General features: G+C 38.5%; 1 protein-coding gene across 5 annotated transcripts in view; it reads left to right on the top strand.

Annotated features, from left to right (window-relative positions):
- Window positions 1–25,863, top strand: part of LOC150080216 (histone-lysine N-methyltransferase 2C-like) — a 1,301,638-nt gene that overhangs the window by 1,120,077 nt on the left and 155,698 nt on the right. For all 5 annotated transcript variants that reach the window (XM_090381514.1, XM_090381519.1, XM_090381517.1 and 2 more), the window contains 2 exons: window positions 15,473–15,716; window positions 21,840–21,955. In XM_090381514.1, coding sequence (XP_090237640.1) covers window positions 15,473–15,716; window positions 21,840–21,955 — 360 coding nt within the window. The remainder of the gene's footprint in view (window positions 1–15,472; window positions 15,717–21,839; window positions 21,956–25,863) is intronic.

Genomic DNA, 25,863 nt, shown 5'->3' on the forward strand with positions numbered 1-25,863 from the left:
TAAACCTACAGATTTTATATAATTTTCAGATTTACCTGAATAGATCTTGCTGAACTAGGTATATCCTTCACTTGAACATAACTTGAACAGCTTGATTCCATTTCTGTGTGCTTTATTTGGTATATACTGTCGGAATATCAACCTGCCCATCCAAGGAATTAGAGTTTCATCAATGACAAAATCTTCGCCGGCGAAAAATATTTTCTGATATTTCAGCTGCAAAACATCTATCAGGTGTTGTATCTTACTGAGCCTGTTCCCTGGAATATCAGTTTCATTGTCTGAAAAGTGAATGAGACACAACAACAATTCAGAGCTGTTGTGAGACATTTTTTTTTACTAAGTTATTTTTATAGATAGGTTTGGTTGACCAGTAAGATGCAATACTACCCAATCTTACTAGTCCTCTGCTTGCACCATGCACAAGCACACTGGGTGGGTGACCACCCAGGTGTAAACCAACGTAAGCAGGGGTCAAGGTGTCGCACCCACACCACACGGAGGAATGCCGCCCCTCTGTGTTACCAGGCAATACTAGGTGTTAGATGGTTCTCATCAGGCAGTGCAATACCGCCACTTTGATTATTGGAGGCTTGAAGTGGTGGAACCCATGCTTAGATCTTTGTGCTGAGTTCCGGTCAACCCTTCCCCATCTCTTCCATCATGCAATATGACTGATGACTTTTGAGGTTATGATGGACATATGGCATGATCCCATCTTCCTTACATTTTGAGGATGTAGCTCTAAAACGGTGTTCGCAAGCCAGCCGCTACTTAGTGCACCGGAACAAACCTACTGGTAACTCTTTAGGAGGCTTCCGGATCAACTAGTGTATAATCTTGCTACCTCTACTCTGCCAGATAGTGACTAGAAGGAGTCCGAGTAGTGTGTATGCTGCGGGCATTGACGAGGCCATGTTATGTCAAGGATCTGGGTATATTCTCACAATGTGTATGCCATATCAAATAATTTCATTACTTCATATAGCATGTCCCCCAACTTTTTCTTACTATTGAATACACTATGAATTGTCAAACTAATCTGCGGAAAGATCTAAACCTCCCAAACACTTCCTAGTTCAATTCACAAATATACGTGGTCTCAATTCTAATCTCAACAATGTCCATTTCCACTTGCAGTTTGCCAAACTCAATGTACTTTTTCTGACAGAATCTCAGTTATCGGTTGATTCAACTATTGCTCATTTAAGTTGCCCAAATTATTCACCGTGTGATTCATTTCTCCTCAAAGGTGGTACTTGTGCAAATGTCCATTCCGATATTCCCCGGGCGAGACTTGGTAATTTGGAATCTCCTCTTTTTGATCTTCTCTGGCTTAAAATCTCTCTACCTCGTTGTGTCAAATTCATCTGTTGTCTCTACCGTTCTCTCAACTCCACTAATCACTTGGAGCTTTTCGACTTCCTTTCTTTGCAACTTGGCTTTCTCCAGTCCAACTTTCCTAACTGATCTAGAATGCACTTCAATATTCCGTCTGCCGTTTGGTTTTCCAGAGTGAAAAAACCCAAAAAATGCTCAAAAATACCTTCATTTAGTTCATGACTCAGAACATTGACCATATGTATATGTTCTGATGACATCTGTTGTGTCATCAGCCATGACAGCATCTTCATTAATTTCTCTTTTTATTTCATCCTGGCATATTTGCAGCAAACAGTCAAGAATATCATTCTGAATAGTTTTTGAAATGCCTTTAAATGCTGCATTACTTTCTAAATGGTTCTTTAAATTGGAATCTAATGTTCAGGTGAAATTTATTAATCCTTTGAATACTCCTGGATTTTTAGAATCACCTTCGTCATGTCCACGTAAAGGAATTTCAAACTGTCACAAAATTTAATGCAATCTATTATTTTAGATAATACCTCACAATTCTTGGTAAATTTTCTGTTATGTTTGCAGATTGAAAGTCTGTAGGCCTCACTAATCTGTTCTTTAATATTTACGCTTTCTAAAAGTGATAGTGAAATCACATTATCAATATGTTTCTTCAAACTCATGTTTTAGAGTTTTTTTCTTTCATTCTTATTATGTTTGTAAGGCCACTTTTTGTCCACATTAAGTCACCTCCAAACAGTAAACATGGAAAACAAAACAATGCATTTTTAACTTCACAAACCAGAAAGCCAACTTTTCCTTTGGTACCATTCAGTTTTAAAACTGAAGTTTTAAAGTTTTAAAGCTTCTTTTTTAATCGCATTTTTTTCTTGGCGAGATAATTGTGAAAAACTAAGTTGCTGAAGTTTATTCACTGTCGCGCAATTTACTTCATTGAATTGAGCTTGAACTTACTAAGTTCAAAGCTCAATTCAAAATTAAGCTGTAATCACATAATTACACCATTGAATGTTGAGTATTGACTTTACACATATTATTTAGTTACTTAATGGGAATTTGGGCAAATAACAAAAAGACACCGACATTGTGGCTACACACCCATCATGGTCAACGATGAAATCTGCACTGCACACTTTTCAGTGACTTTGATTTGTTTCACAGATAAAAATGTATATTGGCAAGTTGCAATATGCTGGTTGCCAATGGCAACCAACTACCAGATATTCACTGGAATGCAAAATGTGTCACTGCCTGGTGCACAGTGAGGCCTACGGTTCATTAAACTTCAAATTTGGAAACGATTTTGGTGTTTTATTCATTTATTATTGAAATGATTCCTGGAAATAAAGGATGCGCATACTATATGTGGGTCCTGTTAATAAAAATATTCATTACGTTGCATTATTCTTCACAAAATTTCATATAACTCTGTTCACTGAATATCTAGATTTAAATAGCTGGGGGTGCTACAGTGCCTATGGATGAGCCGCCCTTTATCTGCCGTACGCTTCTGTGTCGCCTGATAATTTATATGCATCCCATGCATTTTTCTTCTCTGCCAAAACATCCATTTAGGCCTGAGCCTTGAACAGTATTTCTTAGTTGGTAAGAAAAGCCTAGTAGATTCCAAAAGTAAGTCCCTGAAGGCTTCCCATGTAGAATTCACCGTTGGTAACATCAGTTGATCCAACTGTATAGAATTTAAAAGCTGTCTGACACCACTTAGTTGCCTTTACAAAAGCAAAAACAATTCCCTTTACCTTTACCCTTGATGGTAGTTACATCTTTAAGTAAATCCCACATCAGTACACTGTGATCATCACTGTCACATAGTGGTTCCTTTATCTGCAAATTCTTAATGCATTAATAATCACTGCTGATAATCAGATCAAGGGTATTACTCCTTCTGGTTGTCCCTCGAACATGTTGCTGTAGAAAACAATCCTCCAATAAATCCAGAAAAGTCTTGCTAACGTGCAAGTGACCAACCCAATAGTTCCAGCCAATATCTGGAAAGTTAAAATCCCCTATTACAAGACATTCTGATTTACTGGCCCATTCTATTTCTCTGCACAACTGTTCATTGTATTCATCAGAGTCATTAGGCCTATAACATACTCCTACTCTCATTTTGCCTTTCCCACTGTTTGTCACACCAAACAGACTTAACGTTGAACTGGAACTGTCCACCCGTATCAACTGCATGCACTTCCTAAGATTTTGTTTCTCAACTAACAGCGTGACCCCTCCTCCCTTTGTACCCTTCTGTCCTTTCCATACATATTATACTCCCCAAATTCCAATTCTGCACTGCTTATATCTGTGTGACACCATGTCTCTGATATCCCAACAATATCTGCCTTTGATATCTTGATCAACACTTCAAATTCATCAATTTGATTCACTATACTTCTAGCATTAGTGTACATGCAAGTATACATGCACTTGTTCTTATTCTTAGTTATCCTAACACAGCCATGTATTTACTTGTTCCATGATGACCCCCAGCAACTTGCTCTCTAGGCTGCTGCTGATTACAATATAAGCAGTGCAAGAATCACTTTCACCTCTGCCTGCTGCTCTGTTAATCTTTTAGTCTGTGAATCTCCCCAAACTAGTAGTTTTGTGACCCACCTAACACTGCCTACAATATAAGCAGTGCAAGAATCACTTTCACCTCTGCCTGCTGCTCTGTTAATCTTTTAGTCTGTGAATCTCCCCAGACTAGCAGTTTTGTGACCCACCTAACACTGCCTCGATAGCATCAGCAAACATTCTTGCACTCTTTCTATTTAAGTGTATTCCATCCCTGTAGAAGCAGTCTGTCCTGTTAGCAAGCAAAGAACACATCGAAAAAAATTCTACCCCATGAGTCTCTTGCACAATCTCTCCAGGGCCGAACTGATTGACAAAGTTCTCGTCATATTCTCCCTCCTATCGTGTCTGGACAGAATTGCAGACAGTGGTCAGGCCACGCCTTGAGTACTGCGTACAGGTCTGGAGGCCTCATTTTATGAAGGATGTCGATTTGCTTGAGCGTGTACAGAGAAGGGCAACAAGATTGCTGAGGGAAATGAAGGGATCCTCTTACCAAAAGAGGCTTAAGTTCTTCAAATTGCAGTGGCTGGAGACTAGGCACATGCGCGGTGATCTGATTGAGGTATATAAGGCCTTGAATGGGTTGAGCACGCTGAATTCTGATGGGATCCTTCCACTTGTTCAGATTACGAACCTAAGGGGGCATAAATTCAAATTAAGAAAAGACGTGTAGAATAAATGTGCGGAAATTTGCCTTTAGCCAGCGGGTGGTTAATTGCTGGAACAAACTTCCATCTGTCGTTGTGGAAGTTGATAGGTTGAATAAATTTAAGGAGGACCTGGACGGGCATTTGGAGGGAATGGTGTGATTTTTTTTTTTTTTTTTTTTTTGGCTGATGCTGCATGAGCTCATACACTTGCTTTCTTGCATCACATGCCACTACTACTACTACTTTCAAATTTAACCCTAACTCGCAACTTTTGTTCATCATTGATCTGTACTTGTTAAGTAAATCTGCAGATCTCTTATCCTTAAGGTCATTAGTGCCAACGTGTACAAAAATATCATCTTTTGTGCCTTTAAAAGATATCTGCCCTACAATGTCATCAACTTTTTCCCCCTGGCAGACATACCCTGGTCCTGTTCCACCTATCCTTCTTGCATTGCATAGTATACTCCCTGTCTCCCTGACAATAGTCACCAACAATAACTAGTTCTTTTTGGACCAGTGCATTCTTCCTTGGAGATTTCCTCCATGTTGTCTGATGCACAGGAGTGAGCTCCGCCATTGAGCTGGGCAGCTGAGAGCTTGATGGGCCCCATATATTAATTTCTTCGAGGGCAATTACCCTACACCTCAAACTCTCGTAGCCCATCAGAACAGTGAGTTGGTGCCTAATTTCTTCACAGTCTCTGCACCTAGCACACACAAAGACATCCTCCTCCTCCTTGGCTAGATCATGTCCTGTTCTAGACAGGTTTGCAGACATTTCACATTTCACGCATTGTTTTAGACTGTGATGTGTTGGAGAATCACCCCCTTTGGTTCTCCCATGAACCACAGCACTGTGGCTATTCTGTGAACGCAGCTTTGCTGCTCTAGTCTGGGTCATGATTCCATTGAGTATAATTTAATTAACAATAAACTTTAATGAGATTAATAAATTTTACTGATTAATTGATAATACTATACTAATATAACAGATTTCTAATACAGTTCTACATATTTCGCTATCTAGTTTTACATTAAACCTTACTCTATTCCGTATTGTATAACTGGCGGCAAGTTACGAACGTAACATTTACGGACATTAACTTTCAAAACTGCTATCTAAATTCAAAAATAATCCATGGAGCTTGGCTAGAACTATAAAGCTACTTATAGAAAATAATTTAGTATAACAATTAAGTCAATAAAAGGACTAAATATAAATGAAAACTTTTGCCGGAGCTACAAAAATCTTGGTCAACGTGGTAATAACCTCGTACCCAATTGAAAGATGTGATAGAGACTTTTTATGATGATTTTCAGAATCTGCATGTTTATTTCCTTCAGAATCACATTTTCTTTGTGGTGGTATGACAAAAAAATTTTTTTGTTGGCTAGTGTTATAGGTCTCATGTTTGCTATTGATGTCGCCTTTTTTGTGGATGGTTATTCACCTTTCCGATCAGTGGTTTTAAACCTTTTTTTTAATAATGGCACCTCTAAGTAATTTTTTTTATTTTGCTGCACCACTAAGTAATTTATTCTATTTTGCGGCACCCCTACTCAATTTTCTGCCTGTTAGATCCGATTCTCTCTCTCTCTGTGTGCATGCGTGTGTGTATGTGTGCGCGTGTGATAGTCATTACAATAATATAATTATAAAAATTACAATTCATAATACAATTTATATGTATACAGTATATAATAATTTTATTCTTTATATACAGGTACTAAGTAAACATCAATTATAGATCACCACAAAATTAAAAAGATACTGTACACCTTTTTATAATGAAATAAACATATAAATTTTAAAAAATAATAATGAGTTTAGTAACTTAAACCCAAATTACGTGGCACGCCGGTTTAAAACCACTGGGTTAACGGAAAGTAACTCAACGGAAATGAGTTAACGTTTCCTGTTTGGTGTCTGGTTTCTCTCTTCTCTTCATCCTGGTAACCACTACAGGGGCACAGTAAATAGCTGTACAGATGGCATCTAGTGTTACTTCCTTATCGTTGAGGTAATCTGTTATTGATAGCTAATTGGGGTGGTTTTAACTTGTGAGAGGATTTTGTTGGGTCTTTTCCTCATTATGGTGTGGATTCCATTGCCTCGAATTCTGCTAGAGCCTTCTTTGCACTTGTCTGTTTCCAGCTCGACTGATCATCAGCAACTTAGATCATGATTAGGATTGAATGTGAAAGTGGCTGCAATTCTGCCCAGACACGACAGGAGGAAGTATATGATGAGCGCCTTGTCGATCAATTTGGCCCTGGAGAGATTTTGCAAGGTTCAAGGGGTAAAAATTTTTTCAGCCTGGTCTGTGCTTGTTGACAAGAGAGACTGCTTCTATAGGGATGGGGTACACTTATATCAAAAGGGTGCAAGAATATTTGCTAATGCTATCAAGACACTGTTAGGGTCAGAAAACTGCTAGTTTGGGGGGATACACAGATTAAAAGGTTAACAGTGACTGCGGGCAGAGGCAAAAGTGGTTCTTGCACTGCTTCTACTGGAATGAGCAGCAGCATGGAAAGCAAGGCAATGGCAATTTCCAAGAGTGTTGGGAGTCGTAGCGGAACAAATAAATACATGGGCGTTAGGGTAACTAAGAGTAGAAACAGGTGCATGTATACTTGCATGTACACCAATGCTAGGAGTACAGTTAATAAATTTGATGAGCTCAAAGTGCTAGTCAAGACATCAAAGGCAGATATTTTTGGGATATCAGAGACGTGGTGTCACGCAGATATGAGCAGTACAGAAGAGGAATTTGGGGAGTACAATATGTACAGGCCGCCTCTGTAGCCAGATGGGCAGGAGCAGCAGTGCGTAGCACACACTTCTTGATTAGACTGGGGTTCGAGCCCATGACCACCAAATACGGAGGATGCAGAAAGGTAAGGGAAGGACCACCACATATCCCCGGAGCAATATGGCCTTAGTTGCTAATGCTTCTAAAAACTAAATAAACAAACAAACAAACAACAATATGTACAGAAAGGATAGACAGGACAGGAAGGGAGGAGGGGTTATGCTGTTAGTTAAGAAACACACAAAATCTATTACTGCATCCAACTGATGTTGGTGGACAATGTAATGTTGAGTCTGTTTTGTGACATAAGCACTGAGAAAGGTAAAATGAGAGTAGGGGTGTGTTATAGGCCTAATAACTCTGATGAGTACAATGAGCAATCATGCAGAGAAATAGAGTGGACCAATAAATCAGAATGTCTTATAATTAGAAATATTAACTGAAACATGTGGTTTGGTCACTTGTGCACTAGCAAGATTTTTTTGGATTTATTGGATGACTGTTTTCTAGAGCAGCTTGTTCGAAAGGCAACCAGAGAGAGTAATACTATTGATCTGATTATCAGCAGTGATTAATCATGCATTAAGAATTTGCAGATAAAGGAACCACTGGGTGACAGTGATCAAAATATACTTATATGGGAATTGCTTAAAGATGTAACTACTCAAGGCTAAAGGGGAGGGCTTTTGCTTTCATAAAGGTGACTACAGGGGTCTCACACAGTTTTTAAATTCTGTACAGTGGGACTAACTGATGATGTTGCCAACATTGAATTCTAAATGGGAAACCTTCAGGGACTTAATCTTGGAGGCTACTAGGCTTTTAATTCCACCTAATGAGGCTCGTTATAAATTACAACTCAATATAAATTATCTGGTGATACAGAAGCATATGGCAGATATAAGCTTGTCTGTAATCAAGTCACAAAGGAGATTAGGCATGTGAAGGCAGATTACGAGAAATCTTTGGCAAAGGATGCAAAGAAAAACAGCAAAGAGATCTTTACTTATGTAAACTCTAGAAGGAAAGGGATGAATCAGATTTGACCATTTAACATAGATGGGTTGACTATTGAAGATCATGCTCTGGTAGCTGATAAACTGAATGAATATTTTCCATCTACATTCACACATGTGGAGTTATTCAATGAGGGGAGTGCCGGCTTATCTGCGAAAAGATCTAAACCTCCCAAGCACTTCTTAATTCATTTCACAAATATAGGTGGTCTCAATTCTTATCTCAACGATGTCCATTTCCACTTGCAGTCTGCCAAACCCCATGTACTGTTTCTGACAGAATCTCAGTTATCGGTTGATTCAACTACTGCTCATCTGAGATGCCCAAATTATTCGCTGTATGATTCCTTTCGCCTCAAAGGTGGTACTTGTGCACATTTCCGTTCTGATATTCCCTGTCAGAGACTTGGCAATTTGGAATCTCCTCTCTTTGATCTTCTCTGGCTTAAAATCTCTCTACTTCAGTGTGTCAAATTCATCTATTGTCTCTACCGTTCTCCCAACTCCACTAATCACGTGGAGCTCTTTGACTTCCTCTCTTTGCAACTTGACTTTCTCCAGTCCAACTTTCCTAACAGTGAGGTAATTTTCTTTGGTGATTTTAATGTTCACAACTCCAGCTGGTTTCTGTTTTCTAGTCACACCGACCCAGCAGGTCGAGATGCTGAGGCTTTTGCAATTACTAATGACCTAGCACAGATTGTTCATTTACCTACCAGAATTCCCCTACAATCCTAACCATACACCCAACACGCTTGATCTTTTTCTCACAAACAACCCTTCTAAGTACACGGTCGAAGTGAGAGGTCCTTTAGGCACTTCAGATTACAACTTGATGATTGTCTCTTCTCCAATGGAACCTTTATCTCGTGGCTATTCCCAACCTCGTGTTTGGCATTACAAGAATGCAAAATGGGATGACCTGCGAGACTTCTTCTCTTCTTTTCCTTGGTCGGATTACTGTTTCAAACGTCTGATGTCAGCATTTGCTCAGATCGTGTCAGTGAAATTATTCTTTCAGGAATGGAAACCTTTATCCCACACTCCACTTTAAAATCTCGTCCTTTATCTAAACCTTGGTTTTCCAATAAATGTGCCAAGGCTGTTCAAGAGAAGAATGTTGCATGTCGTAATTGGCTTGTTTCTAATTCTTCAGTTTCATTTACTGCCTACACCAAAGCTCGCAACAACTGTAAAGCAGTTATTAATCAGTCCAAACTAGAATTTGAACAGGCTAAGAGTAGAAAACTTGCTTCTTGCCCTAATGGTAGCCGATCATTCTGGTCTCTTGCCTCATTGTCCGCAACTTTTGCCTATCTCTGCTCCCACCCCTCTCCAAACCAGATGGTTCTGTTGTCACTTCAGCCAAGGATAATGCTGACCTGGTAGCATCCCATTTTTCTTCCAACTCATGTATTAATGATCTTGGTAAAACACCTCCCACCATTCCCAACACGCTCCATTCAGTGCCTCCTGTGGTCTTCCGTCAAAAGGATAACAGAAGAATTTTGATGAATCTTGATGCTAAGAAAGCTCCAGGTCCTGATGATATTTCTCCACTTGTTCTCAAAACCTGTGCTCCCGAACTTACTGCTATTCTTTGCCGCCTTTTTTCACTTTCTTATTCCATAGGTATTTTTCCTTCTGCTTGGAAATTTGCTCATATCCAGCCAGTTCCTAAAAAGGGTGACATCCCTCCCATCCAATTATCGTCCTATTGCAATTACTTCTACTCTTTCTAAAGTAATGGAGAAATCCATTACTTTAGAAGCCACGGACATCCTCTACGACATTGCCCGCATTGCCCGGCCATACGGTTTGAAGATCAATGCTGGTGAGACAAAGGCCCTGACAACAGATGGGTCGCAAGCCACCATCTATCTCGAAGGCGTCCAGATCGAGCAAGTGCAGGACTTTAAATACCTTGGGTCGCTGATTCCAGGAGAAGAAAGTTGCATCCACCATGGAAATCCACAGCAGAATTGGATAGGCAGCCACTGCGTTCGCCTCGCTCAAATGGTGTCTGTGGAAGAGGACCAACATTTCCACAAAGACTAAAATCCGACTCTTCCGGACTTTGATCCTGCCCATTCTTCTTTACGGATCGGAAACATGGATTTGTCTCAAGTTAGATTTGAACAAACTTGAGGTATTCCAAATGCGATGCCTGCGGCAGATCTTGGGGATCTCTCTTCACGACCGCATCACTAATAATACCAACCGCGCCAGATGTCAACAGCAACCAACCATTGCCGACCAAATCCAGAAGCGAAGGCTTAGATGGTTTGGCCACGTATGTAGAATGGGCACGAACAGAATACCATCCACACTCCTTTGGAGACAACGACCCACCCAATGGAGCATCCAACGGACCGCGCCTAGGAAAACGTGGGCCAAGCAAGTGGAAAATGACTTGAAGAGCCGACGTCTCGACCTTAACCAGGCCAGGACTGACACCATGGATCGTAAGGTATGGAAGAACATCACAGAGCAAGTCCGAAACCCTGCGGCACCTACAGCAGCATACTGGTTGCGTGGCCAACCGCCTCCCCCAGCTGCCAGCTAAGGACCAAAGAAGAAGAAGAAGAATGGAGAAATCAATTAACCGCCAACTCTTAAACTACCTAGAAACCTTCCATCTGATCAACGATCACCACTATAAATTCCGTCAATGTCGATCCACTAGTGATAATCTGGCTTATGTTATCCATTTATGGACTAATTCAATGGAAAGGTTCGGTGAAACACAAGTAGTTGCTCTTGACATCTCAAAGGCTTTTGATCGTGTTTGGCATAAAGGTCTTCTAAACAAGCTTCCGTCTTATGGTTTGCCAATTGGTTTTGGTAATTGGTTATCCAGTTTTCTCTCTGATCGCTCACTGAGGGTGATGGTAGATGGCTCTCTGTCTTCTAACTTTTCCAATAATGCCGGTGTCCCCCAAGGTTCAGTTCTTTCCCCCCCTCTCTTCCTCTTGTATATTAATGACCTTCTTCCATTGAATGTAAATCCTATCTATAGTTTTGCCGATGATAGCACATTGCATTCCACTTTCCATTTTGAGAAACCTTGTCCTGCTCAATCAGCTTCAACTTCTCGAAAATCTGCTACCAATTCCTTAAATGCCGATCTTCAGGTAATTCTCCAGTGGGGCAAAGACAACTTAGTTGATTTCAACCCTTCTAAAACTCAGTCTAGTCTTATATCTCGCAAAAAGGATTCTTCTGCTCCTGTGCTTATCTTTAGTGACACTCCGATTTCTGGGCAAAATGATATATCTCTTTTGGGGATTACCCTGACTTCTAATCTCTCTCTTAGCACAAGCACATTACAAATATTGCTTCCCCTGCATCTAAAAAGCCGACCGGGCTAGCCAGGTGGGTAAAGTGCCTGCCTGGCAACCCAAAGGTCGCGGGTTCGAATCCCGCCTTGAGCTTGGATCAAAGTACTGCAAAAACCTTGGGAGGTGCTCTATGGCCACAGAAGTCGATGCACCAACAACTACAAAAAAAAAAAAAAAAAAAAGCATCTAAAAAACTTGGTTTTTTCTTTCACTCTCAGCGTTACTTTTCTTCCAAACAGCTGCTCACTCTGTAAAAATCGCAAATCCGCCCTGCCCTGGAATATTGTTCCCACATCTGGGGTGGTGCCCCCAAAACCTCTCTCAGGCTTCTTGATTCCATTCAGAAGAGGGAGTTAGGTTAATTAATGATTCATCTCTAACAGAGTGTCTCCACTCGCTTTCTCATAGACATACTGTTTCTGCTGCATGCCTCTTCTACAGATACTTCCATGGGCACTGTTCGTCTGAATTGGCTTCTATAATTCCCGCTCTCTCTTTCATAACAGTCTGAACACATGCCGGAACCAGCCAACATCCATTTACTGTCCAACTTCAAACCCACAGAACCAACTTTTCATCTTCCTCATTTATTCATTCAACTGCCGTTTTCTGCAACAACCTTCCTTTATACGTATTTCCTGAAAAGTACAATCTACAGAAGTTCAAGTCCAATGTCAACAAATATCTTCTTTCGTCTTCTCAACCTCCAACCCAAGCACGGTACTAAGTACTATAGGTTCCAATACCTCTCGTGTTTGGGGTTCACATAAAAAAAAAAAAAAAAAAGTTTATCCAACTCCAACAGGTAGCTAAGTGATTTTGTAATAACTGAGAGCAAAGTGGAGAAGAAATAGTTGAAGTTAAACGTAAAAAAGGCATTTGGGATGGATGGAATCTATCCAATTATATTAAAGGAGGCAGCAAACCCTTAGCCATAATTATGAGAACTTTCTTGGACTCAGGGGAAGTCCCCATGGACTGGAGATGTGCAAATGTGTCACCAGTTCACAAAGGAGGTTCAGAAGATGACACAAGTAACTATAGACCTGCTATTTTAAATTGTATTCTGAGAAAAATAATGAAGTTACTGGTTAAAGAAGCATTGCATATCACCTAGACAAGACTGCAGTAATAGTCAAGACACAGTATGGGTTGGTTAAAGGGAGATCATGTCTGACCAGTTTGATTGGATACTATGATGTGGTCACAAAGGAACTGAATGCCAAAAATAATTTTAATATGATATACTTGGATTTCAGGAAAGTTTTGATACTGTTGCACATGGAAGACTGCTGTACAAATTGGTGAGGTATGGCATTAAGGGTAAGTTGCTACAATGGATAAAGGGATGGTTGAGTTGGAGACGACAGAGAGTGGTAATCAGTGGACACTGCTCTTCGTGGAGAAATGTTATTAGTGGAGTTCTCCAGGTTTCGGTGCTATGCCCATTGTTGTTTTGTGTATTCATGAATGTTATTGATGAAGGTATATCAGAATTAATGTCCAAGTTTGCAAATGATACAAAGGTTGGCAGGGTTGTTAATGACAGTAAAGACAGTATGCTACTCAAACTGGATCTAGATGAGTTGGGCAAATGAGCTGAGAAGTGGCAACTGAAATTTAACATTGGCAAATGCAGAGTACTCCACATGGGTAGCAATAACCCAAGAGAAACGTACCAGCTGTGTGGTACTACACTCAGGGAAATGGAAACTGAAAGAGACCTGGTGGTAAATGTGCAGTCAAATATGAAGTTTGATGATCAGTGCAGACGGGCTGCCAAGGCAGTTCATGGAGTCTCGTCAATGATATATTTAAGAATTTTGCTAGCAGGAACAGGGAGGTGATTATCCCATTGTACAAGTTAATGGCCAGGTGACACCTAGAGTACTTTGTACAGGTCTGGAGGCCTCATTTTAAAAGGGTGTAGAGTCGCTAGAATGAGTAAAAAGAAGGGCAACAAGTTTGGGGAACAAGAGAGGCTTAAGTTCTACAAATTGTAGTGCCTGGATAGTAGCATCTGCAAGGTGATCTGATTTTGAGGTGTATAAGGCCTTGGCTGGTTTCAGCATGCTCAGTGCTGATGGGATTCTTCCTCTTACTCAGAATAATCATTTGAGGGGGCATAGATTCAATTTGAGGAAAGACATTTGCAGAATAGATGCCTTTAGCCAGCTGGTGGTTGATTGGTGAAACAGACTTCCATCTTTTGTTGTGGAAGTTGATTGCCTAAATAAATTTAAGGCTGAGCTGGACAGGCATTTGGAATGAATCATGGGGAGGGGTTTGGCTGATGCTGCATAAGTTTGCTTTCCTTGCATCATATGCTAATGCTAACAATCTAAGTTGCTTTCATTCCTAGAAATCAGCAGCAACATCTGTAAATACTCAATTCATACTTATAAACAAAAATATAGAGGCCTATAACAAAAAAAAAAAAAACTTTTCACCTCTTTATTATTGTTCCTTCTTCCTCCCCCACATATAAAAAAAACTTTTATCCTTCAAAGATAAAGTAAGTTTTTTTTGCTATCGCTTTGTTTAATTAAATAATCATATACATATACTGTCCCATGTTGTGTCCCTGTTGTTCTCATTTATAATCGCCAGTGCCGTGTAAGGCACTGGGGATTATACACTAGAACAACCACACAGCTGTATACTAATAGGCTGATACTGATACAACTAATAAATTGTATAGTGAAGCCAGTAGGTCTCACTTCTGTTGTCAGTGACAATATAATCATGCCTCCATTTCACAGAGAGGTTATACCCAAATCAGATAATTCTGATTTGGGTATAACCTCTCTTGTTGTTATTCACATTTTATGATTTTTAAAAATCCAGGATATTAAAAAGACATTCTAGATCAACTTAAACTAACTCATTTCTGATTAGCTAACTTTTCTTCCTTTTTTGTCCATTTCTAATCACTTGTTAACAAGAACTTTAGAGGTTTTACAAAATTTGTTTAGTGCCTTGAAGAGGCAATTACAGTTATCTTGTAGAGAAGATAACTGTTCCACATAATATAAAAAAAGCATTCAAATATTCTCTTACATGGTTCTTGTGTAGCAGACAAATATGTAATAAAACAAAAAAGATCTTAACAGTCAAGTTGGAAAATCCTAAGACATCATTACAGAATTTGATGCATTTGAGTCTTCCTTATTATTCCTAGTAGCAGTGTGTCTTTCTGCAGAAGATGGAAACAATTTATCCAGTGGCACATCTTTGAGAAGGTAATATTTTATATTACTTTCTGTTTTCCTTTTTCATCCCTTAGCTGCCAAATCTCAGGGCAGCAGCAGCACTACCTGAACCACTATAACCTACTAGATTTATCCATCCATAAGTGTGAAGCAAACTAAAAGATACTATGGACACATAAACTGATATTTTAACCTCCTAACCTGTCAGCATTTTTAATGGCATTCTGATGAATCAGCATTTTGATCGATTGGTATTTGCAGCATTTTGATGTCCCTGTTTTGACCAATTCATTGTGTCAGCTGTATTTAATTGGAGTGTTTTTACTGGGGGGGGGGTAGAGAGAGAGATGTTACTTTTTAAAAAGTGTATACATTTACCTTTTGTTTGTTTGTTTCAAAAATTGTGCTTTTAGCATTTCATTTTCAGCATAATTTCTTTGTACAAAATATTTTACTATCAAAATTAATCTTTTGCAGACTTTTGAACATGGATGTTGACAAGTGGGTTCATCTGAATTGTGCACTTTGGTCTGCTGAAGTTTATGAGACAGTAAATGGAGCATTAATTAATGTTGACGCTGCTTGCAAAAGATCAGTAGTTTTACCTTGTTGCCGGTGCCATAAAACTGGAGCTTCACTGAAGTGCTTCAAAGTTCGTTGCTCTAGTGTCTATCATTTTCCATGTGCTATGAAGGAAAATTGCTTATTCTTTAAAGATAAAGTAAGTTTTTCACTCAGTTTACTTATATTAATATGATTAAATAATTATATACTTTTATAGTCCTATGTTGCATCATGTCATTCAATTATATAATCACTAGTACAAGGTATATGAAACAACTGTAATATTAGGAATGGAGATACTAATGTTTATCAAATTCTTATACAGAGCTAAATGATTTTGTGATTACTGACAGAAAATTGTAAGAGAAATTGTTGACTCCAGCATAAAAAAAGCACCTGGGATGGATGGATGGGATCTATCTATCCAGTTATATTAAGGGAGGCTGCATAGTGTGTACACCAATGCTAGGAGTTTAGTAAATAAATTTGATGAATTTGAGGTATTGCTCTAAACATCAAAGGCAGATATTGTTGGGATATCAGAGACGTGGTGTCACACAGATATAAGGGATGCAGAACTGCAATTTGGGGAGTACAACGTCTACAGAAAGGATAGACAGGATAGGAAGGGGGGAGGGGTTATGCTATTATTTAAGAAACACATAAAAACCAAGGAAGTGAAGCCAGTCGACATCGCTGGACAGTGCAGTGCTGAGTCAGTTTGGTGTGACATAAGCATTGGGAGATCAAAATTGAGAGTAGGAGTGTGCTATAGGCCTAATGATTCTGATGAGTATAATAAGGAACTGTACAGGGAAATAGAGTGGGCCAGTAAATCAGAGAGTCTTATAATGGGAGATTTTAATTTCCCAGATATTGACTGGAATTTGGGGGCTGGTTACTCACGCACTAGCAGGGCTTTTGTGGATTTATTGGATGATTGTTTTCTACATCAGCAGGTTCGGGAGGCAACTAGAGGGAGTAATACTCTTGATTTGATTATCAGCAGTGATTCTTCATGCTTAAGAATCTGCAGATAAATGAACCACTAGGTGGCAGTGATCACAGTGTGCTGAAGTGGGATTTACTCAAAGAGGTAACTACCATCAGGGGTAAAGGGAAGGGTTATTGCTTCCGTAAAGGCGACTACGATGGACTGAGACAGTATTTAAATTCTATACAGTGGGACCAACTGATGATGTTACCAACAGCAAATTCAAAATGGGAAGCATTCAAAGAACTTATCTTGGAAGCTACTAGGCTTTACATACCAACTAAGAAATATTGTTCAAGGTTTAGGCCAAAATGGATGTCAGATGAACTAATGAGGCATATGGCAGAGAAGAAAAATGCATGGGATACTTACAAATTAACACATGACACAGAAGCCTATGATAGATACAAGTTGATATGCAACCAAGTTACAAAGGAGGTTAGGCAGGCGAAGGCAGATTACGAGAAATCCTTGGCAAGGGATGCAAAGAAAAACAGCAAAGAGTTCTTTACTTATGTAAAGAACTCTTTGCTGTTCTTTACTTTAAAGTTCTTTACTTATGTAAACTCTAGAAGGAAGGGGATGAATCAGATTGGTCCACTTGATATTGATGGGTCAACTGTTGATGATCCTGCTCAGGTAGCTAACAAACTAAATGAATATTTTGCATCGACATTCACACATGAGGAGTTTTTCAGCAAGGGGAATGCCAGAGGTGTATTCAACTCTAGCAGTAAGCTACAGAATCTTGAAATAACTGGGAGTAAAGTGGAGGAGAAACTGTTGAAGATAAACACAAGAAAGGCACCCGGGGTGGATGGGATCTATCCAGTTATATTAAAGGAGGCAGCAAAGGAAGTAAGCAAACCCTTAGCCATAATTATGAGAGCTTCCTTGGACTCAGGGGAGGTACCCATAGACTGGAAATGTGCAAATGTGACCCCAATTCACAAAGGAGGATCAAAGGCTGACACAAGTAATTATAGACCTGTGAGCTTAACTTCTGTTCCAGGAAAATTAATGGAGGCACTGGTTAAAGAAGCACTGCAGGATCATTTAGACAAGACTGCAGTTATAGCTCAGACACAGCATGGTTTTGTTAAGGGGAAGTCTTGCCTGACCAACTTGATTGGATACTATGATGCAGTCTTAATGTTTGTAGATGATATGAAGGTTGGTAGGCAGGTTAATGACAGCAATCAGATTATATTACTGTAACAAGATAAAAAAAAAAAAAAAAAAAATTAGACAGTGAGCTAAGAAATGGCAAATAAAGTTTAACATTGACAAATTTAAAGTACGCACATGGATAGCAGTAATTCCAGATTAACATACCAACTGCACAGTATCGCACACTCTCTAGTGCAGAATAAAAAAGAAGAGTTGGGAGGGTATAATTGGGCAGACAGATATGTAGTGCAGAAAGGCTGCCAAGAGAGTTCATGGGGTTTTGTCAGTGATATACAGGAATTTGTTGTATAAGTTAATGACACATCTCAAGGCTTCCAGATCTGGAAGCCTCATTTTAGGGAGATGTTGATCTGTTGGAGTGGGTGCAGAGAAGAGCCACAAGATTAATGAGAGGAACGAAAGGATGGTCCTAAAAGAATTTAGGATTAGAATTAAAAGAATTTAGGTCCTAAAAGAATTGCAGATAGCAGCATCTGTAGTCTAGGCACCTGCAAGAAAACTTCATTGAGGTATTCAAGGCTTTGAAGGATTTAGTAAGCTCACTGCTCTTGGAAACCTTTCAATGAGCAGTGAGCTTGCCTTGAGCTTACTTACCTTGCTCAGACTACACCCAGGACATATATTCAACTTGAAAAAAGATGGTTGCAGGATAGATGTGCAGACGTTTGGTGTTTTCAGCCTGCAGGTAGCTGATTGTTGGAACAAACTTCCATCCAGTATCGTAGAAGTGGGGTTTGAATAAATTCATAGTAGAACTAAACAAACTACACTAGTTGGCATCAATTTCTTCCCTGAAATAATTTTGACGGATTCTCATAGGAAATACATTCAAAAACTCCGATATGTGCTTAAAAAGTTCTCGTCACCCTCACTTTTCAAATTTCATAGGTTAATGACCGAAAACCAAGACCTGTCATTAAAGCTTCATTTCCTACATTCCCATTTAGATTTTTTTCCTGAAAACTTGGGAGCGGTCTCCAATGAACAGGAAAAGGTTTCACCAAGATATTTCTTAAATGGAAGAAAAAGATACCAGGGAAAATGAGTCCAAATTTGTTAGCATTAGTTGAGGCATATGGTGCAAGAAAGCAAGCTTATATATCATTAGCTAAAAAAAAAATCTTTCCATTTCACTGATCTATTCGCTCCAGAAGTTTGTCCAGTTCTTTCTTGAATTTATTTAAATTATCCCCAATGGCTGGTGGAAGTTTGTTCCAGCAATCAACTACCCACTGGCTAAAGACAAATTTCTGCACATTTGTTCTATAACTGTCATTCCTCTGAATTCATGCCCCTTCAAGTTTGTAATCTGAGCAAGAGCATTGAGCCTGCTGAAATCAGTCTAGGTCTTATACACCTCAATCAGATCACCTCGCAGGTGCCTAGTCTCCAGATGCTGTAATTTGCAGATTTCAGCCTTTTCAAAATAATTTTGATATCATATATTTGGATTTCAGGAAAGCTTTTGACACTGTTGCGCATGGAAGACTATTGTACAAATTGGAGCAGAATGGTATTAAGGGTAAGTTGCTACAATGGATAAAAGGATGGTTGAGTGGGAGAAGGTTGAGTGGTAATTAATGGGTGCTGCTCTTCGTGGACTAATATTATTAGTGGAGTCCCACAGGGTCCGGTATTGGGTCCTCTCTTGTTTTGTATGTTTATCAATGATATTGATGAAGGTATATCAGGCTAAGTGTCGAAGTTTGCAGATGATACAAAGTTGGCAGGGTTGTTAATGACAGTAATGGCAGTGTGTACCCAGAGAAACATACCAACTGTGTGGTATTACACTTAAGATGGTAGAAAATGAAAAGGACCTGGGAGTAATTGTGCAGTCAGATATGAAGTTTTCTGAGCAATACAGACAGGCTGCCAGGGCAGGTCATGGGGTTTTGTCAATGATATATAGGAATTTTGCTAGCAGGAAAAAGGAGGTGATTGTCCCTCTGTATAAGGCAATGGTCAGGCCACGCCTTGAGTACTGCATACAGGTCTGGAGGCCTCATTTTAGGAAGAATGTAGATTTGCTTATGCGTGTACAGAGAAGGGCAACAAGATTGGTGAGGGAAATGAAGGGACCCTCTTACGAAGAGAGGCTTAAGTTCTGCAAATTGCAGTGGCTGGAGACTAGGCACCTGCACGGTGATCTGATCGAGGTGTATAAGGCCTTGAATGAATTGAGCACGCTGAATTCTGATGGGATCCTTCCACTTGTTCAAATTACAAACCTAAGGGGGCATAAATTCAAATTAAGAAAAGACAGATGTAGAATAGATGTGCGGAAATTTGCCTTTAGCCACCGGTGGTTAATTACTGGAACAAACTTCCATCTGTCATTGTGGAAGTTGATAGGTTAAATAAATTTAAGGAGGAACTGGACAGGCATTTGGAGGGAATGGTGTGTTTTTTTTTTTTTTTTTTTTTGGCTGATGCTGCATAAGCTCATACACTTGCTTTCTTGCATCACATGCCACTACTACTACTACTACTACTCAATCTAGCAATTCTATATCCTTCCTAAAATGAGGCTTCCTGACCTGTGTGTGTGTCAAGGTGTGAACTGACCATTACCTTATACAAAGGGATAATTACCTCCTTATCCCTGCTCTGGCAGCCTTTCTGCACTGCTCAGAAAACTTCATATCGTACTGCACAGTTACTCCAGGTCTTTTTCATTCTCCACTATCCGAGCTTAGTACCACACAGTTGGTATATTTCTCTGGGGTTACTACTATCCATATGCAGTACTTTGTATTTGTCAATGTTAAACTTCAGTTGCCAATTCTCAGCCCATCTGCTCAACTTTTCTAGAACCTGTTGCAGCAGTATATACTGTCTTTACTGTTATTAACAACCCTTGGGAGACTACTGTTGGAATCTCATATGGCTGACACTACGGGACAATTATAAAAAGCGAAACATGACAAACTAAGTGTTTTGTTATCAGATAAACATTTTTGTAAATTGAATAAGGTTAATAGACCCATTGTTCAATACTTAGTACTGCATGTAACATATTTATTAAAATATATGAAATCATTTTTACTAGACACTTTTTGACTTTAATCCCTTCTCCCAGCTGGTATCCACTGGTGAAGTGTTATTTATTTGAGGTAGTACAATACTATGGCAACTCGTTGTGAAGGCATTCATAACCAAAATGATGCCAATTTAATTAATGAATTTAACTACTTTGGTAGATAGCTATGTTAAAATGATGCATTTGCACTAACCTACATGTTAGTTCCTTCTCCCTTAAAATTTGTCTGTGTTATGCAATAATTACCATATTTGAATTCAGCAACATCAAATCTACAAGAATCACCCTGAATTTTAATAGAGAGTAACAAAAAAAAAAAAAAAAAAAATTTTTTTTTTTTGCCAACCATTACTATTAGAGATGTGGTTTGTTTGTTGGTTTTTTTTTTTTTTTTCTTTTTTTTAGCAGATGCTGTATAAGTATGTTTGCATTGTTTGACACTATCAATACTATATGGCTGATAATATGCTGAGAAAGTCAAGACTAAGAGTAATGCATAATTATGCTATGGTGGTTGTTATTTATTTTTATTAACTAAAGTTTATTTCTCAATTGCTGTAGGTATTTTGTTAAACATTAAATCAATAATATCAAAATTTTCTACCCTAAGAAACAATAATATGTAGTAGTTTTCATTACTGGTGATGTTTTACAAAGAGTAGCTGGGTTTAGTTTGTTTTATTCCTTGTTTTTTATAAAATATTTGATAAAATTTTTTGAAAAAAACTATATAAACTAGTATAATAATATATAGTAGTACATATTCTCTCAATGGCATACTTCACAGCTTCCAAAATTAGTTGAAAGCGTAATGCTGCATTTTCAAGATAGTGCATTATAAATGTTATTTAATGTTTGAAAGCAGTTTTATATTTGCATGAAACTGAATCAATCCATTTTTTCCAATAATTCTTTAACCTTTAATAGTACTTAAGGTTATGCACATTACAACACACACTGCAATTATTTTAAAAAATTAAGTGTTGCCCTGTAATAAATTTTCTAACCTAAAAATAAACTTCCCCTGAATTTTTATTTTATTTTATTTTTAGACTATGTTATGCCCACAGCACATGCCCAAGATCCCAAATCCAGAAAATGAACTAGATTCAGTGGCAGTATTCAGGAGAGTCTATGTTAATCGGGATGAACATAAGCAAGTTGCAAGGTATGCTTTCTTTTGCTTTTCTTCATTTGACTTCATTTTAATTAAAAAAAATTAACTTGAAGCTCATGTAGTTAGAATATGAATGACTTATGATTGATAAAAGGACTAATGAGAGGGCCAGTACATCTTGAGTTCAGAATTACTTTAAAAATATATGAAAGACTTACCTCCCATGTATTTCTCAAGGTACTGCTTAAATCATAAAACAAATACACAATTTAAAAAAAAAAACATATTTTAATGCTTGCAATCCAATGCCTTCCCATTACTGCATGTATATTTTCTCCTTTCTTAATTGAAAAAATGAATGAGCACCCTTTCATTGTCAAATACCAGAATAAAAGGCATGCAGCATATAATTATTTTTTTTGATTAGATGACAGTCATTTACAAGGATTGGCTAACTTTGTGCAACAGATGAAATGTTTTAAATAATTTGTGTACTAGCAAGTTGAAGGAGTACCTTTGTACATGTGCCCATATGACCAGTAATTAGAAGTATGGCCACCTTTCATTTATATAGTCATAGTGTAGTTGCATCTGCAGAGTCTCAAAAATTAATAATTTTATGTAATTGCATTGTATATCCACTGTGTTGTATATCTCTTTTATCAAGGCTGAATTTATGATCAAGTGTATGGGCATGAATTGCCAGTGATAGTATTGTTTAATCCAGCATACATCTAGGGGCCTTAATATGAATAACTTGCCATGTTTTTAGAATTAATTGGCCCATGGAAGGATTGTGATTTTAAAATAGCTTCTGCTTTACAAACAGGTTTAGCAACGATTTTATATTCGGTATTTGTAAGTAACTAGGCAAGACTTTTATACCACTGGTCAGTAGGGGATACAAATGAAACATTTTGATTGAGGTGGATTTTGCTGGTTTATAAAACAAAAACAGTAATGTGAATTAAAACATAATTCCATATCTGATTTTGGGCTGTGTTTGATTTTTCACTTTAGCATTAGCATTACCATTAGTAGAGGCATTTGATGCAAGAAAGCAAGCTTATGCAGCATCAGCCAAAAAAAAAAAAAAAAAAAAAAACCCACTTCCACTTCACCCCTCTGTTCGTTCAAAATACCTGTCCAGCTGAGCCTTAAATTATTTAGGCTATCAACCTCCACCACAAGGGATGGCAGTCTGTTCCACCAACCAACCACCCGCTGGCTAAAGGCAAATTTCCTCACGTCTATCCTACATCTGTCTTTCCTCAATTTGAATTTATGCCCTCTCAGGTGATTTTTCTGAGCTAGAGGAAGAATCCCATCAGCATTGAGCATGCTTAAACCATTCAAGGCTTTATACACCTCTATCAGATCACCTCGCTGGTGCCTAGTCTCCAGACACTGTAATTTGCAAAACTTAAGCCTTTCTTCGTAAGAGCACCCCTTTGTTCCATTCACTAATCTTGTTGCCCTTCTCTGTACTCGTTCCAGCAGCTCTACATCCTTCTTGAAATGAGGCCTCCAGACCTGTATACAGTACTCTAGGTGTGGCCTGACCATCGCCTTATACAATGGAATAATCACCTCCTTATCCCTGCTGGAAAAATTCCTGTATATCATTGACAATACTCCATGAGCTACTCTTGAAGCCCGTCTGCACTGCTCAGAGAACTTCATATCTGCCTGCACAACCACCCCCAAGTCCCTTTCATTCTCTACCACTGTCAGTGTAGTACCACAGAGTTGATACGTTGCTCTGGGGTTGCTGTTTCCCATGTGTAGTACTTTACATTTGTCAATGTTAAACTTCATTTGCCACCTCTCAGCCCATCTGCTCAACCTTTCCAGATCCTGTTGCAGCAGCATAGTGTCAGTAGTGTCCTTGACAACCCTGCCAACCTTTGTATCGTCTGCAAACTTGGACATTAAGCCCGATATACCATCATCAATATCATTTATAAATACAGAAAACAATAATGGACCCAACACTGAGCCCTGAGGGACTCCACTAATAACATCAGTCCACGATGAGCAGTGTCCATTGATATCAAAGTTATTCCCTGCATCCAGTTCTTTTGTGACTGCATCATAGTATCCAATCAAGTTGGTCAGGCAAGACCTCCCCTTAACAAAACCATGCTGTGTCTGAGCTATAACTGAAGTCTTGTCTAAATGATCCTGCAGTGCTTCTTTAACCAGTGCCTCCATTAATTTTCCTGGAACAGAAGTTAAGCTCACAGGTCTATAATTACTTGTGTCAGCCTTTGATCCTCCTTTGTGAATTGGGGTCACATTTGCACATTTCCAGTCTATGGGTACCTCCCCTGAGTCCAAGGAAGCTCTCATAATTATGGCTAAGGGTTTGCTTACTTCCTTTGCTGCCTCCTTTAATATAACTGGATAGATCCCATCCACCCCGGGTGCCTTTCTTGTGTTTATCTTCAACAGTTTCTCCTCCACTTTACTCCCAGTTATTTCAAGATTCTGTAGCTTACTGCTAGAGTTGAATACACCTCTGGCATTCCCCTCGCTGAATAACTCCTCATGTGTGAATGTCGATGCAGAATATTCATTTAGTTTGTTAGCTACCTGAGCAGGATCATCAACAGTTGACCCATCAATATCAAGTGGACCAATCTGATTCATCCCCTTCCTTCTAGAGTTTACATAAGTAAAGAACTTTAAAGTAAAGAACAGCAAAGAGTTCTTTACATAAGTAAAGAACTCTTTGCTGTTTTTCTTTGCATCCCTTGCCAAGGATTTCTCGTAATCTGCCTTCGCCTGCCTAACCTCCTTTGTAACTTGGTTGCATATCAACTTGTATCTATCATAGGCTTCTGTGTCATGTGTTAATTTGTAAGTATCCCATGCATTTTTCTTCTCTGCCATATGCCTCATTAGTTCATCTGACATCCATTTTGGCCTAAACCTAGACTCATCTTTTTGTGAGCCCATTTATTTTTTTTAAATTAAGAAGGGTGGGGGGTGCTATGGTTTCTATATTTTTTAAATTGTCTGTTTGTTTTATGATATAATCAGTATCTTCTTAAAAAATACATGAAAGATGAGGCTCTCATATATCATTAAAGTAACTCAAATGTATCGGACTTTCATTGGTCATTTTATCAATCATTAATGTTACATAATATTGTTTGATGTGCATAGCTGCTGCATCTTTTTAAAATACACATAGTTGTAGCCCTTTTATTTGGATTTGTGTCAGTAAACAGTGAAAAGACTCATGGTATTGTAAAAAATGATGTAAGTGAGACTTTAAAATGTTTTGCCCATAAACATCATATTAAATTTCTGAAAAGTAGCAGTTAATTTCTCTTGCTAATATTAACATTAATGGAAATGTATGAATTAATGTTTTGAACTTCAAACATATTTTGAAGCATAAATTCTCTATCAGAATGGGAGTTTATAACAAATTAAGAAGCTTGGGTTTAAATGTTGTAATAGACTTCACAGTACAGATTATGATATGACAAAACATTCTGTTCGGTTAACAATTAAAGCCCAGACGTATGCGTTCCAGTTAAGATGTGTAAAGGTCCCTGGTCTGTTGCAAAAAAATTGTAAGACACCAGCATAATGCAAATTCTGCTGTTGATATCTCATGACAAAATGGTATAATTAGTCATACCATAGGTTACATGTTCTGAATTTGTCTTCTGCATGACTCACAATGGAACAAAAAAATTTACTTGAAAAAAAAAAAAAGGTCTTAATATTGGGTGTGGCAATCAAGTTCCCAGGCTGGTGCTTTGCAGTCAAGTTCAATGAGTTTGAAAATAAACAAAAGTATGTTGTAATTCCAACAGGTGGTACATATAGATTATCTTGTAGGCTGATAGGCTGCAAGTAACAGTGCATCACAATTTTGCAATGGAGCAATAAACATACAAATTTTGCTTTAAACTGGGAAAATCTGGAACAGAAACTTATGA

The sequence above is a fragment of the Mastigoproctus giganteus genome, chromosome 9 (assembly GCF_048544385.1).
Source record: "Mastigoproctus giganteus isolate SK-2022 chromosome 9, ASM4854438v1, whole genome shotgun sequence".
NCBI lineage: Eukaryota > Metazoa > Arthropoda > Arachnida > Uropygi > Thelyphonidae > Mastigoproctus > Mastigoproctus giganteus.